We start from the raw sequence: 27,825 nt of genomic DNA, 5'->3' as shown, positions 1-27,825 counted from the left end.
AGACTTGAATCTTATAAAGAGTACAGCCATTACAGACAATCATTGATGGAATTTTTAATGATTCATTCATTCACCAGCAAAAAACGAAACCACCGAAATTATACCGCCATCTATTGATGGTAACTGCTTAACTTTCGTTTAAGAAGAAAACCTGCATTCGAAGCCTACCCAGTCGTTCCATCTCGGGTGCAAGAATCATTGGCTACAGCTAATTAATATTTCAGATTCGGCTAATAACAAAAAAATCTATATTAATATATATTTGAGATTACATTATTATTAAATTTATATTAACGAGACGAAGATGAGACTGAAAATTAAGCAATAACTTTCAAAGTATTTGGTTTATGTACGCTTCGTAAAATGCCGAAGAAACTAAGTTTGGCCGAAGAAATAGCTCGACTGAGCAATCCTCAGCCGGAGTTTAATGATCCGGAAGAGTTTGGTGATAATGGTAAGTGATATTGTGTAGTTGTCTGACACTTTGCAGCAATGAAGGGCGTAGATTGAGATGTAACTGGTATTATGTTTTCGTCTCAGCTGTTCTCTGTGTACACGTGGGTTGGACTGATGATGACTTAGTGGACCTATGGTCTAGACCTGATTTAATAACATTTCTGTTTTCAAGCTAACCCTTAAGTTTCTTGAAGTTCCCTCACCCCTGTGGACTGGGGTGTCTGGGAATGTGGGCTAGGGGTGGTGGTGTGGGGAGGTAGGACTCAATCAAAATAAACAAGACTGCTTTAGTCTTGGCCTTTGGTAAACATGATCAAAGGTGTTTCAATGGTTTTAGACCATGTGTCCTGATACATCTGGATTTTTTTTCTGGAAATTCAATGTAGTATTCAACAATAAATAGCCTTGATATAAAGTTTAGATAATTCTCTCTTTGTCTCCTCAATGTTATTTGTAGAAACTGCTGCCAAAGTTATTGATGAGTTTAGTGATGATGAGATAAATGTTCCAGTCCAAGTGAGTTCATTGAGGAGGAGAACAGCTGCCTTACTCTCAGACCATGATAAGAAATATGCTGGTAGGACTGTCTCTAGAAAATCACTCCACAAAGATGATGATGATGACGACGACGACGATGATGATGATGAAGACAACGACGACGATGATGATGATGATGATGGTGATGAAATTAAGGAGGAAGAAAGTGAAGGTGAATTGACTGAATATTACAATGCAGTTTTACAAAAATTCCATCATTCATTCATTCAAATATTAATTTCATTGATTTTCTCGTAGACCATCTTCTGTAAAGGTTATGATTTGACAAGCAGGTTGAGATGTTTATTTGTCGACACTACACTACACTACACTACACTACACTACACTACACTACATTACACTACACTACACTACACTACACTACAAGAATCAGGTTTTGGCAGACATTATAATTTGTAACAGTCAAGTAACAAATTTACTGCACAGTCAGCTGGTGTACAAGTGATAATAAAATTAATGATTAATTTACCGATACTTACTATATGGGGCAGCCATCTTAAAAATCGTCATCCAACTGTGGGGCTGTTGATGGCTCTTCCATTGGATGGTGATTTTGGTTTTGAATACCCCTGAAAAGTGGTCTTTGTCCTTCGTGTAATGAGGCGTTCATAGCAAGTGATTTCCCATGCAAAAACAATAAATACGACCAAATGTTTTAGCAATTGGCTTTATGTTACCCCCATTGGATTGTTAGTATATCATATGCCAATATGAATATTATGCTGGTAAATAATTATTATATTTAAAATATTTCAAACCTATTGTTGTATATTCACTTTTCATTGTATTTGTAAGATAACTCTTGACCTTATCATAGTTAGTCATTTGAGACGCCCCCTTAACGAGTGTCATCTGCGCCTGGAGATGCCCACCATGTTTGTAAGCTCCGTAATCAAAATAAACCTGTTACTGCTTTGATCTTGTGTTTCTTGTGTGGATACATTACACCTATCCAAAACTTAACCAAAAGTCTTGAAATATACAGACCTCTTACCAACCCCAAACAATAACAAAGTTTTCCCTCAAAACTGTATACTCTGCACTTGTATCTTGTACAATGAAAAATAGTGTTCATATGACTACAACTATTAATGTATGAAAGTCAGAAAAGACATCATTGAGCTAAGAAAATAATAATAATAATAATATGTTTATTCTATACTAAAGGCCATTGGCCTAAAAGTACAATTATAGTATCATTAAATATACAATAGTTGAAGGAATACACTATATACACACAGTCCCTCTATAGACTGTGATATACAGGACAAAATAATTAATATACTCTGAGAAGTGTGTCTTGTTTCTTAAATGCAGGCTGTATGTCTCATTAATGCCTGATCTTCAAACATTTCAGAGAATGATAGTGATATGGATGATGACAAGTACACTGATAGTGATGACATCATTGAAGATGATGCTAAAATCACAGATGTTGAAGGAAGCAAACAGAAGTTTAAATTTGACGGTGATTTCAGTCGATTTGCTGATGATGATTTTGATGAAGAAGATCAGTCTGGAGACGAATCAGAAGAAAATGGTAGGTAGCAGTGTTTGAAATTTCTTAAAATTCTGTTATTCTTTTCATAAATACTGGAAATATTTCAAATAATATTTAATTCTAAATTCAAAATGAAGTTTTAGCTTTTCTTTATGTCAACTTTTTATTTTCTTAGATAATTCTGATTCCATTGAAACAGAAGATGAAACTGACATGGATGATGACATCAACGATGTGAAAAGTATTTCAAAAACTGATGTCACAGAAGAAGTAGCAAAAGGGAAAGCTGCAAAAGACCAACTTTGTAAGAATCATGGAGTCATTTCTAACATTTGGTGGTGGTGGTGGTCTCAATCCTCTGTACGTGTCATTTTTCAATAAAAGCTGCTAATATTGTTCTTTTTTGTTGTTGTATGATAGTATTATGGGATAGTTTATTGGAAGGTAGGATCCGTCTGCAAAAAGCTCTTGTCTCTATCAATCAGTTGCCACAACATGATACACATCAACAATTCATGACAGCTGGAGGTCAGGAGTACCGGGATGCCAACAAAAAAGGTAATATCAATTTGTTTTTAACATTTCATATAGATGGTTTTCAACCAAAGTGCAAGCTTTCAATGAGTTGTTTGCCAGAGATGCATGGCTGCCCACTTGAGTATCACTGCATGCAAAATGCCAAGTAACTGTTTTCCACCTAATTATGGACTCTTATCCAGTATTATGGCAACTAGAAGTAGAAATCACTGGAAAAAGGAAAAAGAAGTGGTAGTAATCATGGAAAATATATGCTTGATTTGTAAACTGTTAGTGAAATAATACAATGGAAATGAATTATTTGGAACTGAAAAGTGTACAATATATTTCTGTTAGTAAGAAATACAACATCTTAGTAAATATTAAAATAATATTACAGTTGTTGCTAGACTTTAGTAGTGAGAGCATTCATTGAAAACAAAGTTCATTGGTTTTCAAAATTGATTTTCAACATCAACTTTTTGACTCCCATGTGCGAAGCACAAAATGGGAGTCTTTGCAGTTAGTGTGTCTGTATGTGTGTGTGTATGTGTGTATGTGTGTGTGTGTGTATGTGTGTGTGTGTGTATGTGTGTCCGACTGTTCCACTGCTATCTCAAGAACCATACATCGGTTTTTGATGAAACTTGGTGCATAGATGCTCTGGGCCAATGCGCAGATTTGATTAGGTTTTGGTAAAAATCCATGCTCGTTAATTACCTAATTTGCATGATAATTAGCTAATTTTTAGCTGTTCTATGACTGTTCCACTGATATCTAAAGAACCACTCATTGGATTTTGATGAAACTTGGTACATAGATGCTCTGAACATATGCGCAGATTTGATTAATTTTTGGTAAAAATCCGTGCATATTAATTACCTAATTTGCATGATAATTAGCTATTTTTTAGTGGTTCCATGACTGTTCCACTGATATCTAAACAACCACTCATTGGATTTTGATGAAACTTGGTACATAGATGCTCTGAACTAATGCTAGGTTTTGATTAGTTTTTGGTAATAATCCGTGGACACTAATTACCTAATTTGCATAATGATTAGTCAATTTTCGGTTTTTCCACTGATATCTCAAGTACTAATCATCACATTTCAATGAAACTTGGTACATAGATGTCATACGACACTGCACAGACCTGATAGTTTTTATGGTAATATCAGTACATATTAATTACCTAATTTGCATAATTAATTAATTTTCAGCATTTGATATAAGTAGTTAGCATTACATTTCAATGAAACTTGGTACTTACATACTCAAGGACTATGCAGAGATTGATTGTTTTCGATAAATATTTGTGCATATTAATCACCTAATTTGCATAATTAGTTAATTTTCAGCTTTTCCACGGGTATCTCAAGTACTAATCATCGCATTTCAATGAAACTTGGTACATAGATCCTTTAGGACTATGCAGAGACCTGATTAGTTTTAGGGTAAATAATTGTGCATATTAATTACCTAATTTGCATAATTAATTTTCAGCTTTTCTACTGATATCTAAAGTACTAATCATCACATTTCAATGAATCTAGAATTATGCAGACCCAATTAGTTTCCGGTAAATATTTGTGCATATTAATCACCTAATTTGCATAATTAACCAACTTTCACACTGATATCTCAGGTACTATACATCACATATCAATGAATGTACATGGATGCTGTAGGACAATAGACCTGAATAATTGCGGGTTAAAATCTGTACATATTAATTACCTAATTTGCATAATTAACCAATTTTAAGCTTTCACACTGATATCTAAAGTACCGTAAAAACTCCAAAATTTCGACCGGTTTTAAATAATTGGTGTTAGATATGTGACGTGTTTTTAGAGTCAAAATTAAGGTGCATTTTCGGACGGTCGAATTTTTCAGAATAGAAATCAGCAAATGAAAAAATGGGGATGATAGACAGTGTGCTTCATTAGTTTAAAAAAAATGCAATGTCCGTCAATTGACGTAAACTTCCTCATGTTTCACGGTAAAAGCAAAGGTCGTGGCCGAGTTGCAACTCAAAATCTAAACAAAGTCATCAATCAGTGAGTATTATGACAAGCAAAACAAAACATCAAGACGCGGAGAAGAGGTCAGCACAAAACTAATAGGTCAAAAGACAAAGCTGTCTCGCACTACCTAGAAAAACTTGCGAATGTTCGAAGTACAGGTACCCATTGGACAAAAGATGCATGGAAGTTTAGCAAACTATCTCCCCGACCCAGTGCAATGTATCCGGTTAGAATCAAAGCTCACGTGTCCCTTATTTGAGGGACCAAATTCTGCCGTAAATTCGCCCTTGGATTAAAAAATAAAATGGGATTTAAGAAAATAAAATGAGACTTTTAAGGTGTATTTTGGCGTCATTTTTCGGACATTTCAATCAATCCTGCCGGCTAAAATAGAGTCTAAGTTTTACCGTAGTCATTGACGTCAAGAGTACACGTGTATGATTTTTATCGTGACTAGCGTGAGCGGGTAAGATTCCTTTCGAGAATGAGCTGTTATCACTGTGAACAATGTTAAATTATTCTTCAGATGACCAGTTTATTTTTTAAAAACAACTAATTTTTTTATTTAAAAAAAATCATGCCGTTTTCGCATCAAAATCCAAGCCAAAACATCGTACTACAACACCAATCTCTTCCGCATTGCGTTCAATAACATTAACATATTTAAATAAGCTATGGTAATTTGAACACGTTGGCATCATCCAGCTTTTTGATTGGTTAATTAGCGATTTGACCTATTTGACCTAAGAGAACATGGCGGATATCCTACAGCATCAAACGTTTATACGAGACCGGAATCATTCGCTTACGATGAAACTAAGTTGACTTTTATTTGTATTTCATAACCATTCAACAAATTTATTTTGTGTACATTATTATAATCACTACTGAGTACAGTAATAATCAACAATTCAGAAACGCAGCATGCCGAGATTTTTGTGTTCGTTTTTATTTCAAACTTCGTTTATTTAGAATATATTTTCGTTACCAATAAAATAAAAATCTCTCAGTCAATCAGAAACCCGGATTCATGCCTTCGAGGAAGGTCCCGTTTGAACGCTCACATCGTTTTTTTTTTCGTTTGTGGGAAAACTAAAACTGGTCACAATTTTCGAATAAGAATGAGTCGGCAATTTTTAGTGGAATCGAAAATTTGGAGGTAAATAAAATACCGAAACCCGGCAAATAAATAGGCGATCGAATTTTTAGAGGGGTCGAAATTTTGGAGTTTTCACGGTACTAATTATAAAGATGCTCTAGGACAATGTACAAACCTAATTAGTTTGGGGTAAAAATCTGTTCATATTAATTCCCTAATAAGCATAATAATTCATAATTTTTTGGTTCTAATCACATTTCAATTAAACTTGGAGACATAGATTTTCTGTTACATTGCGCAGACCTCATTAGTTTTACACTCAAATCTGGTCATATTAATTTTCTGATTTGCATAATTAGTTTTCAGCTAAGTAATTTCAAATTATATTTAATGTGTCTCCAATACTCTCAGCACATGGGAGTTCTTTCTAAGCTTTCTTTGATTTTTTAATTTAGAGAACAGGCATTTCACTAGAATTTCAAAAATACATAATTTATAAATAATCACTGGGAATAAAACGTACATACACATAGTAGTTGATTTCAGTGGGCTCCAGTGTGAGCCTTCTAAATTGTTTCTGCATATAGCGGCTATCCATTTATCATATTGTGTGGGGGTTGATTGCATCAGACAATAAAGCAAGCTTTTGGCATAACATTCAGGACCACAGTTTGCGACTGCAGATTGACTGCAGATCATAAACCTGTGTCTTAACCTAGAAATATTCGGATATCCGCCCCCAAGATTTTGTATTGTGCTGACCTGTCGTGGTACAGATAAAATATTCTAATAACGATAATGAGGTTATGACGTAGGCATATGCCACGAATATTATTTTTACGTCCAATTATTAATCAAAAGCATTGATCATAAAACACTACAACCACATATTTTTGGCCGTGACTTTCAGTATGTCTGTTGTGGTAGTTAGAAGACTTTACACGCTTCCTATCATACCAAACTATTCACTAGATTTTTGCTTTTTATACTAGAAAGATATTTGTGTGAGCCACCAATGATTTTAAAATTGTACAGCGCCACCAACGGTGGATGTCCCTGATTCTATGTGTGCAGTGCTCAAAACTTACCATGCATTTGTAAACTGATGTGTGGCATAATGGTTATTGTATCTGATCAACATCAGAGATTGTAGGTTTGGCTCCCGTGGTCAGCTGTTTCCCTGGGCAGAAAAAAATCATAAACCTATTTGAACAAAAATCTAACACATATATGCTAGTGTATTAATACTACCCGTAATACTGAAATGTTACACATGTTATACTGGCAAATCAAATTCTGCATTTCCTATTGTTGTCAGTAGAGGGCAGACTATTGAAACTAAGAAATGTGCACCATAGTGGATAACATGACCATATATGGTGAATAAAATATGGTCAGCTTATATAGTAATGAGAACAACAACCTGATCTAGTGCTTAAATTACTAATAGTAAACACAAAATTGTGAAATATACAGAAAGTTGTCATCTTTAACCTTTTCCCCGTCAGTTCCATCTTTCTATCACAAATTCACAAAATAGTCCTGTTTATAGTCTGCAACTTTTTTTAATAAAAATACAATAAATTATAATTTTTTTGGACCAATTTCTATAAAAATGTTTGTTTTTCATGAAAAATAAAGTTTAAATCAGCACTACCAAATAATTCCTGAAAGCTATAAGCATCTTATAACCACTTTTCACCATACACCATACAGATGGGAGCTTTTTACCATAGAAACCAATGATAATTAGCGTGACATGTGTCTTATGCAACAAGTTGTTTAGTGAACAAATACTTGGGTTTTGTGACATGACATGAAACCATATTGCAAAATTCAAGGAAATCTGATCATTGGCAACCAGCCAACTTCACCTTCAGTCCATCTCAACGTTTGTGCTGGTTTTGTCTGATTCTGATTAAGACATGCCTGGCTATTGTCTTTCCCTGTATACTTTGAGGCTACCGATAGCTGATAATGATCTTTTCATAAACTTAAGGAAAAAGGTGAAAAAAAGGTTACAAACAAAAAATTCCATTGCAGGATGATGGGTGTTATGGGTGATAACAAAGGTGTTACTGTCATGGTGTTACTAACAAAGCTGACTGTCCTGCCATTTGCCAGGCAAAGTAAAATAAACAAAGGAAATCACTTTGTGGTATTGACAGCATTGTGTTCGAAAATCAAACACCAACATGACAATGTTTTGGTGGGCTTCTTTGAAAGCAGTACTATTGTACCACTGTGACACATCGACCAATCAATGAAAGCAGTACTATTGTACCACTGTGACACATCGACCAATCAATGAAAGCAGTACTATTGTACCACTGTGACACATCGACCAATCAATGAAAGCAGTACTATTGTACCACTGTGACACATCGACCAATCAATGAAAGCAGTACTATTGTACCACTGTGACACATCGACCAATCAATGAAAGCAGTACTATTGTACCACTGTGACACATCGACCAATCAATGAAAGCAGTACTATTGTACCACTGTGACACATCGACCAATCAATGAAAGCAGTACTATTGTACCACTGTGACACATCGACCAATCAATGAAAGCAGTACTATTGTACCACTGTGACACATCGACCAATCAATGAAAAGCATAAAATTGTCGAGTGGCATAAATATATTCGTAGAAATAAAACTCTCTGTAGGTGATTGTAAAAATTGAAAAATTTGAATGATTTGGTCAAAAATTATATACTGTAGTAATATCTAAAAATGAAAGACAGTGACAGAAGCGACTGAGCAGTAAAGAATCTATAGCTCACTTGACAACTCAGTTTTCATCTGCGGGGATTGTGACAGGGACTGTCACTCAAGGATTGGGCTCTACAGCCACCACAGACGCTGCTCAAGTTCAACCACATAATGGCACAACCCATCGTCTTCCTAGACGGACGGAGGTCGACGACCGTATAATGTTGTACCAACATTTTTGGGGAGAAAATTGTAGCTCTTAAATTTTTAAAAAACTTCTTTCTGTTTTCATCCACTGCAGTTGTGTACATTTATTTGTGATTGATTTTCAGCAAGGAAAGAATTAAAAACACTTCTGACAAAACTATTAGAACTGCAGCAGGAATTACTACTGCAAAACCCGGAGACTGCACATGTGGTTGGAGGAAACAAAAAACAAACAGAAACACAAAATAATGATAGGTAAGTACCATGAAGACTAAGAGTAGATATTGTAGAAATTATTAAAGTTTGTGATCTGATAACCACTATGATGATTACAAGTACAAGTTTATCCAAAATTTTAGAAAGTGTTGAGAGGAAAACTGTGGATAATGAACTTTTGATTGACAAAAGTTAAATGTCTCTTTTTCGCAAAGTCGCGTAACTTTTTACATATTCTTAATTTCTTTCAAGCATTTGTCCTAAGATCTGTAGTCAGTGGGAAATTATGTCCATTTACCATTTAGTTAAATATTAATAAAAAATTTTGGCAGTGTACTATGGCAATATGTCACTTATGATACCTGGAATACCGGTAATGCTTCAGTAATATCTTGAAACAGGATGTGTGTAAAAATAATCCTGTTTGTCATGTGATACATAACTAGAACTGTACAGGTTACTTTAGCATGATTTATACTTTTTGTCAATACTGTACTATTGTTGATATGCGCTATGAATTTATGTTTAGATTTGCAACGTGCTATAAATGTATATGTAGCATAGTTCTAGAATTCTTAGTCCCGTATTAGAAGTGCATCTAAAACAGAAACGTGTTTAAAAAAATAATTCTTTAAAAAAATTACTTATTTTATTTGTTGACACACCTCTGTCGTTTGCTGAAGCCATGGCCTTACTGATAGAACAAATACAGTAACTTAACAAAGGTCAAAATTAAGGCTTTTCCACTTGTCCATGACTGGTAGATGTACAAATTGCTTATCTCTGTGAATAGCTGATAATGATATCAAGTTTTTAGTAACTGGCCAATTAGGGTAGTCCAAAGTTGCTTGTGTCCCAACAAAAAATTGCTTTCAGAGTTTGTATGAAATAATCATGATGAACTTACAATTAAAAGTCTCGGAACAAATACAAATTTTTACATATGTTTAATAAATATGATATTGTAGTGTTACAAATTTGATATCCTGTTTATTCTATGTATCCATTTCCCAGCTTCTCAAGGCTAAAAATTAATGCAAAGATAGTAGTTTGTAAAATTGTGTTCCAGCTCATTTATATTACCGATCCCCATGCACACCAATTACTGTTAGTTTACCCTATTGTCATTATGAAATGTCAAATGTTGTTATTTTTGGAGTCATCAGTATATTTATGGTATGGGGATGCATTGGTAACACAATTAGTAATTTTGGGTTGCACAATTCGTGACAAATTTCTGCAAGGCATGCCTGGAACAAATTTATATGTGCGGAGAAGTTGAGGTTAGGAGAATTTGAAATGAGGTCTTTCACACACGCAGCTTTATATCACACACTCATTTTATCCGACATCTGAAACTACCAGAAAGATTCAAATCAATATAATTCTTTATAATAGTTCAAGAAATATTGTGTAAAATCACCTAAATCTCAAAATATTATTTTTATTACATTGTATGGAGATATAGAAAATTAATACACTGCACTGCCAAGATATATGGGATAAAACTTGACATTTTTAGCTCCGCTGTCGACTTTGTCGAGCGGAGCTTATCATATGAGTGATTGTCCGTCGTCGTCGTCCGTCGTCGTCGTCCGTGTCAATGTTTTACTTTTTCGACTTCTTCTTGAAAACTACAAGCCTGAATGCTTTGATACTTGGTGTATATGTACCTTGGGTAGACCTCTCTCAGATTTGTTCATTTCATGATGATATCTTCAATTCTCTAATTTTGGTGAATATTTTTGTCATTTTTGGTAAAAAATTAAATTTTCGACTTCTTGTTAAAAACCGCAAGTCCAATTGCTTTGATATTACATATATAGGTACTACATGTGGACCTCTCTCAGACTTGTTAATTTTGTAATGATATCATCAATTTTCTAATTTTGGTGAATATTTTTGTTATTTTTGGTAAAAAATTATATTTTCGACTTCTTGTTAAAAACCGCAAGTCCAATTGCTTTGATATTACGTATATAGATACTACATGTGGTCCTCTCTCAGATTTGTTCATTTTGTAATGATATCTTTAATTCTCTAATTTTGGTGAATATTTTTGTCATTTTTGGTAAAAAGTGATATTTTAAACTTCTTGTTAAAAACCGCAAGTCCAATTGCTTTGATATTACATATATAGGTACTACATGTGGACCTCTCTCAGAGTTGTTCATTTTGTAATGATATCTTTAATTTTCTAATTTTGGTGAATATTTTTGACATTTTTGGTAAAAAGTGATATTTTCAACTTCTTGTTAAAAAGCGCAAGTCCAATTGCTTTGATATTACATATATATGTACTACATGTGGACCACTCTCAAATTTGTTCATTTCATGATGATATCTTCAATTCTCTAATTTTGATGAATATTTTTGTCATTTTTGTAAAAAGTGATATTTTCGACTTCTTGTTAAAAACCACAATCGTTTATGGTGAAAAATTATATTTTTGAATTCTTGTTGAAAACAGCAAGTCCCATAGCATTGATACTATGCATATTGTTCATTTTCTAATGATATCTTCTGTTCTTTAATTGAAATGTGCATTGCTAACAGCGGAGCTATCTCAGCCGAGAGGCTGCTTGTTTTAATAGGCGTGTTATGTTTTTAAACTGAAAATAAAAACAACACTGTGGATTTATTAATTATTTGCAAATATACTTATGACAATTGTTGTGAAACTTAATAAAATTAACTACTTGCTACTTACTACTTACAGTAATGAAGAAATAACCAGTGATGAAAGTGGGGATGAGGAACAGGAAAGAAAACCACAGACGTCTCAAGTAAACAGGAAACGCAAGCTGGATATTACAGATTATGACGAGTTCATTTCAAAACGACATAAAGACTTCCAAAAATATCAGAATAATACGATACAGAAATGGAACAACAAAACTAAATTAGTTTCCGGAAAATTCAACAGTAAGGTATGCAAATTGATTTAATACTTGGCCAAAATGACCTCTGTTGCACCAAATGAGTATGTCAGGTCAAATGTCAATATGTCAGGTTACATAATAACAAATAGCGTGAAATTAGTTTTTATTTGAACAAAATTTTAATTTTCAGATGTCTAAGTGTTTTACATTTATATGCAAGATTACACAATTTTGGTAAGTGCGTAGGGATTTTTATATAACTTTATTTTTGTCAATGAGTTGTATGCTTAAGTTTTTGTGAGAACATAATCATGGTTTATCTACAGATGTGAAAAATGACATCTTAGTAAGTTTCATAATCTATTTTATTAATTCAACTAAGTGTTAGTCATTCACTACATAGAAGGAAGTACATGAAATAAAATAAGACAACATTGGTGGAATGACCCAAGCTTATTTGCATAAAATATAAAATAAGACAATATTGGTGGAATGACCCAAGCTTATTTGCATAGAATATAAAATAAGACAACATTGGTGGAATGACCCAAGCTTATTTGTATAAAATATAAAATAAGACAACATTGGTGGAATGACCCAAGCTTATTTGCATAAAATATAAAATAAGACAACATTGGTGGAATGACCCAAGCTTATTTGCATAAAATATAAAATAAGACAACATTGGTGGAATGACCCAAGCTTATTTGCATAAAATATAAAATAAGACAACATTGGTGGAATGACCCAAGCTTATTTGCATAGAATATAAAATAAGACAACATTGGTGGAATGACCCAAGCTTATTTGCATAAAATATAAAATAAGACAACATTGGTGGAATGACCCAAGCTTATTTGCATAGAATATAAAATAAGACAACATTGGTGGAATGACCCAAGCTTATTTGCATAAAATATAAATAATTTTTAGTTCATTTGTTTGTGGGTAGGTAGGGTTACTGGAAAAACAAAATTTTTTTTTCTTGCTTTTTAGTCTTCGATCATAACATGGAATATTCATTTGGTACCAAAAATTCATATGGCTAATTATTGCATGTATTTATCAAATTAGAAATAAAAAGAGATAAAAATAAGCAAAAAAATTACTTTTGTGATGTATTGTAAGAAAACCAGCTTTACAATAATTGAAATATTAAGTTTGAAAAAAAAAGATCTACACACATGTTTCCTCCTTACTTTGCCAATTATTTTATATAACATAAAACCATTTATTTTCACTGGCATTTAATTTCACTACTTTGATGTATTGAGCAATTTTAATGGGTTTATTAATGACTTTTATTTTACATGTTCACATGGATTTAATTTAGTTGATTTTACTAAAATTAAAAACCAGTGTATTAATAATGTGCTTACAGTACCCCATAGACTGGTGCAGTCGGGACGATTAATTTGTTTTTGTTAAAAAATAAAATTAAAAAATTCCTGAAATGGAGGGGTTAGCCCCGACTAGTTTATTCTGCAGGGATTTCATTGCTATTAAATATTCATGAATGCACATATTATATTGAGGTGGGCGTGGAAATACATGCATAATGAGGTCAACATGGTAAAGGTCACACTGCAGACCCAACATGGCGGCACGTTGAAATTTGAGTTTGTCGCAGTCGTCGTTTCTAATTCATCACAATGTGTAAAAAAGTAACTCGTACTAGTCGTAGAATTAAAAAAAAACGGCTGCTACAATCAGCTGACGTCTTCTCGGTCAGAGGTCAGTTGAAGAGACATTGTAATTGGTTTAGATAATTGTCAATTAGAACACTCATTAACATAATTATCCGGGTTCCTGCAGTGTCGATAGAGGGCCATGCAGAATGAACCAGTATAAACTATAAAAACAAATTAATCGCCTCGACTGCACCAGTCTAAGTACCCTCATGCCTCCTTGGAATAAAAATTGTCTTTTACCTTGCAACTAATGTGATATGATGTACTTTGTTGAATTCTAGGCATTTAGTTCATTTGACCGTTCAGCGATTACTCAAATCAAGCACATCCTGAGTGATAAAGAAAGATTAGTTAAGAGAACGCAATTGAAAAGATCAGTTTATAAAGTACTTGGTAAACCTGAGACAGTGGAAGAGGAAAATGAAAAAGAAGAAGCCAATGAAGAGGTAAGTTTTTGTTTCATTAAGGATGCTGTACACCTTTTTTTGCTTTGAAACCCAAAATTCTACTTTTTTGTATTTTTCAATGCTGGACTACAAGGAGCAAACACTCAGTAGGAAAACAAGTGAATTGGATGTTTTTATAGGGTGTAAAAATCAATTTTTGTTAATTAAAAACAAAAGCACATGTCATTGTTTTGAAAGCCATGTTTTAATTAATCAGCCAAAGACATAATAGACAGATAATTTGCATAATAGTCACCACCCATAGCAAATATAAACAGTCTCTTGCATTCAGTACAAGCTCAGACTAGTATTACAAGTATTAGTAGTCCGAGGTACAAGTTACACGCATTCCATTTACGATCGTCCGCAAATTTAATTTCGTTGAATTTCTCGCTCTTCAAGCAGTCGACTATGAAACCGTCCTGGGGTCGACTATGACAGTGACGAAAGAAAACGAATGCAAGGAAATTTGGAGAAGAACGTCGACAGTATGTAAAGCGATTATTATGAAAATTTAATCATGATCAGACCATGGAGGTATAAACAGAAGGTAGAAAATTTGAGCACATGGCAGACTTAGTTTTCGTGACCAAATTACGTGTCATGGACTCCGACCACAATGAGTCGGAAGTGAAACACATGGGCCCGGACTTGGCTACACCATGGCTACACGTAAAGCACGAGTCAAGCAGCTGTAAAAGCGTGTGTGTGAGCATCCTTGTTTTACCTGTTTTATTTTTCTTAATCTTCACATTCTCAATAAATAATTTGACAGATTCAATGAAGTTAGATTTGTTAAACATGATATAGAAAGTGAACTGAATGTAAGATACCGGCAGTAGTCCCCGCCAGCAGTTGTTCCGGTACTATGTATTACGCATTGAAGATGGATAAAGAATCATCACACTAATTTTGTCACAACAGTTTTGGGAACTAAAAAACGGAAAACACGATTTATGGCGAACAGGTTATTTTACAAATCAACAAAATAATAACGGAGTAAACAAACTGAAAATTCACCGCCCGATCGACAGACAACTTTAAACCTAAGCGATCGCATCTCCCGATTCAGTTCAGCGTTCGCTGTGACTTCTCTCCCCCTCATTGCCATTCAAATCAGATAATACAGATCTTCGTCGAGACATCTCGCGCAGTAAAAAAAAAATCTTGGAAAGAAAACTACATGTAGTTGACTCTGGTGGTGCGTTCAGCCACGGTTATTGGTTCAGCAGCTGAGCAAGAGAATGACCTTCCATGGAGGGCAATGTATGGTAATGAGTCTTCCAGAAAAGGAGTGTCTCCTCCCACAACGTATTAATGAATATGTAAATCATGATGTCATTTTGGCGCGGCTTTGTCACGCCGTGAAACAGTGTTTCCTATTGGATTCGGGAGCATAATTTCGTACTTTATAACCAATTGCAACCACGCATATCCACACATCTGCGTGATTATGACAGACAGACACCATGACTATTCATTATGAGCTTGTTTTGATCCATGGGACAAACGGATTTTGAGTTATCCGACGATACGTTGCTGCTAAGTTGTTTTTGCCATTTTCTCGGTTAAACAAAACAGCGATTCACGGCAACTGCAGGCCTTTGATATCGAGTTTTAGTGGACGCATTATACTAATTTTTCGCACAGACACTCTTCGATATGTTTCCTCTCAAGCTGCGCTGGGATTTTTCTATTTTCCTATTTGTTTCGAAATTACATTCTAATTTCTGAATACCGGAAAGAACCAGATCGCATTGTTTTTTCAAGATAGCTAAATTATTATTTCTTCTCCAACTATCATGTAGATATATATCTCAATTAACACGGAATGGTGGTGAGCGTCGTCTGAAAAACTGTTTTGTTGCCAATGTTCCACTAAATTTGTTTATTCATTGGTTCAATTATTTTTTACCGAAAATGGCTTTCTGTGTTTACACAGAGATCACGTGACTATACACGTCCATACACACAATATCTTGTCGATTTCATATCCAGTGTGAAATAAGCTTTCCATCAATATATAGCTTTGTGTTGTTCAGTAAATATTTTATATGAAAATATCAGTTTAGAAAATCAATACCAAAAACGTGTACAGCATCCTTAATTGTTTTTTGGATGCCTACTAGTATCTACTGTAAAATCTGTATTAGAAACCGCAGCTTCTATTAAAATGGTACAATCCAATAGAGGGGGTGCGGCTTCTATTAAAGCATCTACACATATGGGAAATGATGATTTTTTGGTTCCCAATTGTTTAAAAAGAATGGGTGCGACTTCTATTAGGGATGCGGTTTCTAATACAGATTTTACGGTACACAAAGTAAGATGCATGTTTGCCTTGTCTGTGTTTCAATAACAAATTAGCTGAACCAAATTCTTTGAAACTTTGGAACATTTTCACTTTGTTTTACGCATTGAATTTGTAATTTGTGTCACTCTTGTTTGTATTATCTTCTCTTTCACAAGCTTTTTTCAGCAAAGCAGAGCATTTTATTTTGTAAAACACAAAATGTGTTGACCCATAGAATTTCAAAGTCATGTGGTGATTGTTGAATTGACTGCTGGACACGTTGATGAGTTGATGCACTGATCATGTGATAGTCGTCATGTCAACATGTTGCTCACTAATCAATATTATGACTGGTACAGTTGTTATATACATACAATTGCAGGTGTTGATTCATACTGAACAAAAAGACAAAAAGTAGACAGGAGGTGAAATATTTTTTATTCAATGTTGACAGCTCATAGGACAGCCAACAAAGATTTGACAATTGGTTATTGCACACACCTGATAACATGTCTTTCCTCATAGCCTAATGCCATCTGTATACTGCTAAAATCAGTCATAACATAAATACCGTGTGGGTGTGGTTGTAAAACAGTTGTTATGGATACAGATGTAAAACTGTCAGAATGAGTCAGGGTGTCATTTTGTCTTGTAGTTTAAATAACTTGATGTTTTTCATTTCAACATGGTTTCCCACCAGTTCTCACATTTTTGACAGCCCAGTTCTCACATGTTTGTCAAACCATGATACTTTATTCATAAAATTCATTTACTATTTAGGTCATACATGTTTTACTACATTTAGAACAGCACATAATCCACATTACATAAAATATTGCAATTTATGCCCAATAAATACATCAAATTAACCAAAATTAGTAATTTCAATAAATATTGAATTAACATTTCAGCTGTAGCAGCTGTGTTGGGTGAAAGTTAGTAATCAGCAAAAATAAATGAAATTTTATGAATGTTATTTATTATATATTAATTGTAACCATAGCAACCATAAATTATTACATCTTACAGTGTGATCAGTCACTCTCTTCTCTGACCCAAGTTCTATACTGCCATAAGCACATTGTTATTAGTGCTGTAGCCACACCGTTGATTGTTGAATTCAGCAATTTTTATGAAGGTTGTTGTCAAATTGTAATTTATGTGTCATATACAATTTGAAGGTTACTCTAATTCATGTTAAATACTGTAATTTTTGTCATAATTTGCTCATTCAAGTTCATTTCCAAAGCCACTAGTCACTGGTTCTTTTTGTGAGCATAGTTCACTGCTACATAATGGCATGACTTGTTCATTGTATATAAAATAAATAAAATCTGAATAAAAATATAAATTAACAATAATTCCATAAGCTAGCACATATTGCCCACATCCTAAAAAATAATTTTACATCTCTAATTTCTAAACAGATGAGATTCTTATAGCCAGACACCCTAAAACCGACCACCCCCACCTCTGTACAATTGTTGATTTTCCAAATACATTTACAAAATACATTTGTTTTTAAATCATAGTTTTCTATGTTGTTTCAACAGGAAGTACTTCCAACTACTGATTCACATCTTAAAAACTATGACGAAGAGATTTTTGATGATGACGACTTTTATCACCAGGTAAACATTTTAAATTCTTCAGTATTTTTCCATAACTTTTGATCAAAATTAATGAGAAAAAAATTTTGGATTTTTTTTACAAGAAGCAACAGGTGGTGAAACATCTGTCTACAGTCACATTTATTTTTAGTTTCTAATCTCTTCACCACCAGTTCCCCTTTTCATTCATGAAATAGTCCCATTTATAGTATGCACTTTCCTTCAGAAGATTGGGGCTAAAATAGCCAAATTATTTGAGTAAAAACTGAAAATATACTCAATTTTTGTCTGTTGGCTCCAAAATTATGGTTTATTTCCAGAAATACTGAAGATATAAGAAAAAGCACTGAATAATTTGGGTGAGAAAGTCTGATAGTGGAAAGGCTATACCTGGACAGCTACTCAGAAAGCTTTTATAAAAGTTAAAAAATGTATTCACTAAAAAATTCTATTTTTTCATACTTTCTTGAATGCAGTAATTCCCTAACTTTCCTTTATTTACTTTCCTTTATTGGTTAAATAATTTTGTAGAATCAAATTTAATATTTTTGTTTCAGCTTCTGAGAGAGTTGATTGAAAAACGTACCATGGGTTCATCAGATCCAATTGCAATGGGAAGGTGAGTGTATATTGAATCATATCAATGTAGCAGGATGTTACATGTAAACTTTCTGTTGTCATTTGCATTTTCCAAAGAAAAAAATTATTTTCCGCCCTCAAACTTCAGTAATGATAAATCAAGTCAAGTTAGTTCTAAATTCAGTATGTGAATTGTAAAAAAGAAATGTGTCATTTTTTTCCAGACAATGGTTACAAATTCAGAGATTAAGAAGTAAAATTAAAAAACATGTGGATACAAGAGCAAGTAAAGGAAGAAAAATAAGGTCAGTTGTGGATGAGAGAAGGTCACAGAGTAAATCACAGCAAATTACACTGTCAGCAGGATAAAACATGCTAATTGTGACTAATTAAATAAATGCAATTACAGTAAATCCAAAATAAACTGATCAGGAAAATTCACTATCTTCTCATCAACCTTGCTTGCAACATTGCATTATTCCTAGAAATATTGACAGCAATGTTTGTTTTGAGAATCCCAAAAACAGATGCTCCTATTCTATGTTCTACATTTGAACACAGTGAGTTATTACATGCATCAATTTCATTTTAACATTAAAGTTCCCTCATAAATCAATATGTCACTGCCATGCTTAAGAGCACTGTTTATCATATTAATATTTCATACTACTGGCAAGTGGAAATTTTGTTTGAAGACATCTACTCTATACATATTTGAGCTATTAATTTAAGTCATTTGAATAGACAATTTTCCTTTCATCACGAGATCCCGTGTAAAAAAAACCAGGACAAACAAAGGTATCAAAACATTGCTGGGATTTGACAAATATGAAAGCACTTTGGGAGTATGTTCATGCTTATTAATGTGTTATACACATTTAACGATGGTCAATTTCAATGAAGTATGGGTATCTTAACACAGTATTCCCCTCTCAAATATCGGTGTTTGGACATTGAGCTATAAAAAAGAAATTCATAATCAAAATCAATTTTTGAGGCAGAATACACAAGATGTCGCAGAAAACAGAAAATCACTGATTGGAAATTGCCTAGAACTTTATACTTTTATTTGATTTGCAGCAAAAATTATGTTGATTATATGACGATTTCGTTATCTAAATCCACACTGATACTGTGGCGGGATTGATAGTGAAATAAACATATGATTGACAAAAATCACCCGAGATATACTGAACTTTGATAGCAGCCATGATAGAAGCTGGTTTTAGAATAACAAATGCCTATTATTGAAGCCTATATAAAACAAAAATATTATTTTCTGTATGCATTTAAATATGGATTATTTTGACTATAGACCCACCTCTGTCAATAAAAGACATGCACTACCAATTGAGCAAATATGTTATTTGCTTATTAGTCTCGCTCAGGCATGCATGGACTGATCATATTAAAACTTCACAAATACATCGTCACATATTGGGAAATAGATGCACGTCACAATCTGGTTCAAGATTGCCAAATAGTGATCATTTTTGGGCTTAAAGTTAATCAAAATCAAGCATTTCTGTCATTCCAGAACCAGTTCTTGGATGGATTTTGTTCAGACTTGTAAAGATTTAACAAGATGGGGCAGATGCATGTTTCAGGTTAGATTCAAAATGGTTGACTGGTGGCCATTTTGTTTTAATGAATGCTGTGAGGGGCAACATGTCTGACATACCCTGACTGTTTATTTTCAAACTTTATATATTCATCATACGTTTATGTATTAGTTTGATGATCCAATTTTTAAAATGTTAAAATTCATCAAATTCAAGCATTTCTGGCATCCCGAAACTGAAAAATTTTGTTTAATCTTGGTCCATATCACATTGTTTGATTTTGGATTTGTTTTCAACATATTTTGATGAGACTGTTTTATGGAAAGTGACAATGGCAGTGAAATGGTTATGAAAGACACACAGACATTGTCATTTACCTTGGGATTTAGCACTCGCTTTACCGTAATAGCCAACAGCTCATAGTTGTATGTTGCAGAAAATTTTATAAAGTTGTAGGCTCCTAAGCACAATTAGGGTAGTAAATAAATTGTTGTATTGATTTAAATTAATCACTTTTGTAGATATGATGTCCATCAGAAGATGATCAGCTTTATGGCTCCAGTAGACAGATCTAACATGGCAGATGAATCAAGGTAAGGGATAGGCAAATTATAATGTGGGGGTATGTTGTTAAGGGGAGAGTAGGAAATCAAACGGGAGGTTCACCGCGGTAATCACCGCGGCTCTACGCGGTACACCGGGGAGAGCCGCGGACTGCTTATAATTAGGGGTCTCTACCGCGGTGGCCATCGGTACAGGTTGCAAACGCGGTCGTAAGAAAGGTGTGAAATACATACTTAACAGTTTCCTTTGTGATTCCATGAGTCTTTGTTTCAAATAGCTGTTTTAATATCGAGCAGGTTACGAGCATCGCTGGCATGGAAATACTAAGCATATGATAATATTATCGGCTCACATATTTTATTAATATAAAAATCCACAAGTCCAATGCTGTATACAAATTTTTGCTGTGTGAAACAATATTGTATTTTATGCATGTATTTATCACCAATTCCAAGAGTAAAAGTCGTAACTTTCGAAGGTACAAGTATTATGACTCGTCCATACATTTCACTTACGTTTGTTACACTTGAATAAAGTCTACCACATGAAAAGAATGTTATTTACGAAGTTTTAAATAGCCGAGCCTTCCGGTGGGTATCATTAGTGTTTATTCTTTGCCAGTATCGCATTCCAGACAAAAAGTTCAAGATCGGTAAACAAGAAATAGACAAACTAAAATGTCTCCTGTGTTTCACGTGCGACATGATTATTAAAAAAAACACAGAATTAAGCAGTCATGTACGTTCTATAAATCTAACCTTGCACACATTATCTTGTATTGATGTGTTTTTTGGGGGGTCAAAAACAACGTTGCCTTTCAGTTAACTCTTCGCGTTCATGGTATTTGTGAGAGTTTATCGATTTTTTGAACAAATGTTAAGTAACTGTATTGTTTTGCGTTTTGCCCGAATTTAAATGTCGGTACATTTTTGTAATTCAAACGCGTGGTTATTAGAGTTCAGTCTAAATGTACGTGAATAATGCGATCGAAGTGTGCTGCGAGTTTATTATAGAAAAAGTTAACATTACGCATGATATTGTATGTTATTGTATGGTTAATATTACATATTAACTTTAATAGCCCAGGTTAGTGTCCCAACAATAATAAAAATAACTTAGTTTGCGTAACTATTATAAAAGCAATACATTGCAAAGTTGAAATATTTAGAGCCCGTGCAATACTGTAAACATGTTTGCGTTATTGGAAAAGCAGCACACTAAGTAAACGATGTTGAAATATTCAAAGCCAATACAGAGTTGGATACAGGTTGTGTTATTACAGTATCGCCGGATATAATAAGAATTTTACGAAATCAATGCGCGGACCAAGAAAGAAAAGGGTTCCTAATGTAACAAGCCAGTTCAGTGCGTGACTTGGGGTCAAACTTCGGTCAACACACACTTGATGTCAGCATCGCCGCGTAGCAAGTTTCGCAATTGTGCCCCAAAATGATGTCGACGATCACTCAATTGTCGCAGCGCATGTTGTACCAAGTCCATGATACACCCTGTTTCGACTTTGGCTTGATTTTCCTTCTTAGTGCATGTTCTTGTTCACGTAAATTCGACCTCTCACCAATGTATTAAAACACTTTGAATTTATACTTATGCGTGATTATATTTGGTCTATGTGAAACATTAATCTTTCTAAACATTTTCTGAGACCATGCATGATATATATTCACAAAATAATTTGATCATATTTTATATTATGTTGATCTCTACGTCTTTCTGGATCGTTTTGTGATTTTATTCCAAGGCTCAGGCAAATAAAATAATGTCAACTATTGTAGACTAGTTTTCTAGCTTTTGGCTCAGCTAAATTGGTTTAATTTTTCATTAGAACTTTGTGATCCTTTTAATTTCCCAGTTCTTTGTGTTCATTAATGGTCTTGACAATAAGTGTGAATTGCTGTGCGAGCCCACCGCGGACGACTGCAGTCAGCCGGCGTCATGAATCTATGCATAAATTTGCATAAAATGCGGTCGACCGGCGAGCACCCACCACCACCGCGGTAATGACTGCGGTGCACCGCCCGTTTGATTTCCTACTCTCCCCTAAAGTAGGAGAGCCTGTGAAGAAGAAATTTGTTTAATCATCATTGAGGTATACAAGGTATACACGATGAACTTAAGGGACGACGTCAAAAGATCGATGTCGGATAAAAAACTTAATTTCTTTAGTTTGGGGGTGGGGGATTTTGACCTCAAAAAGTTTCCATCCTACAAAAACGATTTTTGTAGTTCGTTTTTTTCTATCCAATCATGGACAGAAATAACCGAAAAAGAAAAAAACAACAGAAAAATGGTTTGGTTCGAGTGTAAATCTGTGCGTCAAATGTAAAATCTTTTACACCAACCCGACAACCAACTGCTATGCAATACTACTGTCCGATTATCAATTTGTATTTAATAATAATAACTTTATTACACTACTAAAAAACCTTCAGAGGGTTTTTGTATGGTAAGGAACATAAATACATACAATACATAAGAGATAAAAATAAAATGTTAGTAAAATAAAATAAAAAAATAAATTAATTACTTTCTGTGGTTTTAAAAATTGTGCTCTTTAAGTATTTTGCTAAAGCTATATTATTCTCCATAATCTTTTTAAATATGGAATTTACATCCATTGTGTAAATATTTATTGAACACTCATCAAACAGTTTTTTTCTTTGTTCTATATAGCCAGTACAAAATAGCAGGAAATGTTTTTCATCTCCTAATGCTTTAGTGTTACATTTATTACAGTGTCTATTTTCTAATTCTATTTTGGGCTTTGTTCTTCTACCTAATTCTATTTCTAAGTTGTGGTCACTCAGACGGAATTTTGAAAGCATTTTCCTGAGGCTGAAATTTGAAATGTTTTGCAAATAATTTTCCATATTATAGCTTACTTTGAATAGTTTGTATGTTCTCAGTTTTGTTCCCCTATTTTCATTGGTTTCACTGAAATTTAGTTTTTCTCTCCATCTTTGAATATAAAACTCAGATAGTCTGAGTTTTACTTTTTTTAGTATTTGATTCCAATTTTCCATATTGTGATCATTTTTTATTTTAATTAGATCATGTCCCAGTGTAGCATTAATAGTCCTTACCCAGTTTGAATTAATTGTTATCATTTCATCCAGGGCTAATTTTAAAATGTGATTATCTGGCAGACTATATAGTCTATGGCAGTATTTAATTTGAGCCAAATTAATTTTTAATTTTACTGGTAACCTACCAAGTTCTGCTTTCAAACCACTAATTGGCGTCATTTTACTCACTCCTAGGATAAACCTGTAAAAATGACTGCAAACTTGCTCTAAACTGTTACTGTCAGTTGTGATTTCATTGGCCCAGATTTCTGCACCATACATGAGTATAGGTGAAATTAATTGGTCGAAAATTTTCAAACTAAGTGCTGGTGAGATTATTTTGTGGTTTAAGACTGTTTGTCTGATGCTGAAAAGAGCCTTCATTGATTTATTTTTTAACATAGATAAGTTTGTTTTAAATTTCCCATTTGGAGTAAATATTGCCCCTAAATAGCAAAACTCGCTAACAGCTGTTATGTCTTGGTTGTTGATTTTAAAATTCATGTTTTTAATCAGTCTGTTGCTGCAATTAAATACCATGACTTTAGTTTTCTTTACGTTTACTTCTAAATTCCAATTTATACAATAGTCATTTAATTTGTTCAGACAGCTTTGTAGGCCGTCTTCCGTTTCTGAAATAAGTGCAAGGTCATCTGCATATTGGATGCAATTTATAGGTTTCTCGCCCATTAGAACTGGTTTATCAATTTGATCCCCAAATAATTCTGGCAGATCGTTCAGAAAAATGTTAAATAAAGTTGGTGATAAATTGCAGCCTTGCTTAACTCCACAGGTAGACTGAAATCCATCAGTTATACCCTCTGACAATTTAATTTTATATTTAATATCCTTGTACATAGATTTTATTATTTCATAAAAGTTCCCCGTGATACCACTGTTTTGTAACTTCAGAAAGAGTGCATCCCTCCAGATGCTGTCGAAAGCCTTTCTAAAGTCAACAAAACATGTGTATAACCGTCTTCCAGAACTGCTGCTTTTATTTTTATTATAAATTGTTTTTTCAACTGCTGTTTTTAACAGGAAAATTGCGTCTGTCGTTCTCCTGTCTTTCCTAAAGCCAAACTGCATGTCGGTAAATAAATTATTTTCTTCCAAGTATGTGGTCAATCTTTGATTCATTATGCCAGTAAATAGTTTTGAGAGACAACTTGTTAATGCAATAGCTCTATAATTACCAAGATTTAATTTGTCGCCTGATTTGTGTAGTGGAACAAGAATCGTAGATTTCCAGGTTAATGGTGAATGTAGTCTGACGCCATGACCAATATTTATCAATTAAGTTTCAGTGGGGGGTAGGGGAGTTTGGAAAAAAACTAAAGGAATTAAGTTTTTTTATCCGACATCGTTCTTTTGACGTCGTCCCTAAACATCCTCAGAGGGGAAAGTAATTGTAATTTGTGTTAGCCACACTTATCTTTCAAATAATGTAACATAGTATTTAAGGTAGCGAGACTATTATTTGTGTTGAAAATTATGATTTTCACATTTATTTATTAATTGATGAATTGCACTATAAACTTTCATGTGATAAAGTCAACATAACATAGAATGCCATGTAAGTTGGTTAAAATGTAGATTTTCTGAAGGGAAGCAAGGCAGCCTCAGTAGTGTTTTCCAAAATCAACAACACAGGTTTAATCTGTGTGCCTATAAGTTTCAAAGATAAACTCAAGACAAAGCAATGTTAGTATGTGTTATCAGTAGCGATCTGACACACAATGAGTGTTTCCAAACATTTGGGTGGTTTGTCTCCGCCCCTGTTTGTTTCACAGATTAGTCATTTGCATATGAATGGTCAGACACAAGGTCACACAGCCACTAAAAAAAAATCATTGATTTTGGTGTTTTCATATGCCGAATTTATCCAATAATAGCTATCCCATTCCTTTATTTTTTTGGTTTCCAATAGCCTTACACATTTGGATGTCCCTACACATGTTTAAGCAGACCTTGATGGGAAAACAAATTGATTGTGCCGATAAACAAGCTTGAAAATCTTTGCTGTTACTTCATGGACGTTTTCTAGGAGTTTATGTTTTTCAAAATACAAGGTCTTTAACAAAAAATAACGTATACTTATTGTCGTCGGATTAACACCAAATTTTCACAGCTTTAAGGTGACAGTGAGAGGAACTTAAATGTGTTCAGACAAACTATTTCATCGATTATTTACCAACGAGTTGTGGTTTGAGTTGGGGGCAATGCGACTAAAACAGTAATTGAAATTCAGCACACTATTTTTTAAAACACGTTGCTTGCATAAAACTGACCAGACACATTCAATTTACCAGACTATTGAACAACTAGGAAAAGTGAAAAAAATACTTCTTATCGCCAGCATAAATGCGTAATTTTTTTTTTTACAGAAAAAGTAATTTTTCACCTTTGATTAAGTAACGGGTCATAGAATGCAGATATGGGCATGGCAAACACACCTTTGTAAAGCTTGAAGTCTGGCGATTCTAAAAAAATATACTTTCCTGGGTCTATTTGTAGTCATTTGGTCACAATTAGAAGATAAACACAAGTATGCAAATAATAGTCCCGCTACCTTAATGTGATTAGTTATTTATAAAGTATTTGATATGAGTATTATATATATGCCAAAAAATGATATGGTAGAAACATTTTCATGTTAAATATGTTAAAAACACTTGTTTAGCAAAGTCTCAGTGAGTTGATCAAAGTCACAAAGAATACTTAATTTCCAAAGGACTGGAGATCTGTCTGGAGAACGTTTCTTAGCATTAACATAGGTAAAGCAAGAAGGCAGTGTCGCAGTCATGCAGCGCATATTAAAGAAACAAAACAATGTATTTTATCTGTGTTGTATATGACCCATATCATACGTGACATGGTGCGATGACTCACACATCGTGTATAGCCATCGTACAAATATGTATACTACACATGGTGTTTATGTTGCATGGAACTGTGCCACTTTCGTAGTTTGCATTCACCCTGTTAAGTTTTGCATGACTTATTTATTGAATGTTTGGTTTTATTTTCATCTTGCAGGACTGAGTTGTTCCATTCATTGTTTGGAAAAAAATCATCATCAGTTGAAGAAGATCTCAGATAATGAAGTCATGATGATTAACAAATTAAATTTGAAATAATTTGAATAAAAAAAAAATGCCTGAAGTATTTTTTTTGTTTGTTTGAGATTATGGTATATGTGGTATATTCTGTGTGGAAACAAATCTTCCAAGGTTTTTTTTTTTACTTCGTTGTTCATTTGTTTGATGTGTTTGGATGAACAGTATCATCACATGGTCATCTAAATACCAGGATGTGTGACCTCAGAGGGACATCAATGTACCATATGTGACCTCACAGGGTCATCAAAGTACCAGGATGCCAGACCTTAGTCATTTAAATACCAGGATGTGTGATTTCACAGGTCATCAAAGTACCAGGATGTGTGACCTCACAGGGTCATTTAAATACCAGGATGTGTGACCTCACAGGGTCATCAAAGTACCAGTATCAAGGTGCCCATTGCCCAAACATGTGACAGAGGTTTCAAAATACAGTGTTTCCATGTAGGGGTGATTCAGTTAAGGATGTGATTATCTAAACAGATTTTTTCATATAAAATATTTACTGAGCCTTACAAAGCTATATATTAATGGAAATTGGATGGATATTTTGCATATCCACGTGTATAGTCACATCGTCTCTGTGTAAACATAGAAAGCCATTTGCTGTAAAAATTAAATGAACCAATGATATTTAGTGGAACGAAATAGTTTTTCAGACGATACTTACCACCATTTTGTTGTGTTT

General features: G+C 33.8%; 1 protein-coding gene across 1 annotated transcript; it reads left to right on the top strand.

The window, feature by feature from the left end:
* Positions 1–308: 308 nt before the first annotated feature.
* LOC100376579 (protein AATF-like) lies at positions 309–27,183 on the top strand. Its single transcript, XM_006818746.3, has 13 exons — positions 309–454; positions 914–1,165; positions 2,372–2,554; positions 2,691–2,819; positions 2,936–3,073; positions 9,215–9,344; positions 12,025–12,235; positions 14,160–14,324; positions 18,171–18,248; positions 18,785–18,846; positions 19,031–19,111; positions 20,890–20,961; positions 27,055–27,183. The coding sequence occupies exons 1-13, from the start codon at positions 364–366 to the stop codon at positions 27,116–27,118; spliced, it is 1,656 nt and encodes a 551-aa protein (XP_006818809.2). The 5' UTR covers positions 309–363; the 3' UTR covers positions 27,119–27,183.
* Positions 27,184–27,825: the final 642 nt, after the last annotated feature.

Source organism: Saccoglossus kowalevskii, chromosome 7 (genome assembly GCF_978046115.1).
Source record: "Saccoglossus kowalevskii chromosome 7, keSacKowa6.1, whole genome shotgun sequence".
Taxonomy (NCBI): domain Eukaryota; kingdom Metazoa; phylum Hemichordata; class Enteropneusta; family Harrimaniidae; genus Saccoglossus; species Saccoglossus kowalevskii.
The sequence above is the reverse complement of the archived record's forward strand: the minus strand, read 5'-3'. Positions and strand labels throughout refer to the sequence as shown.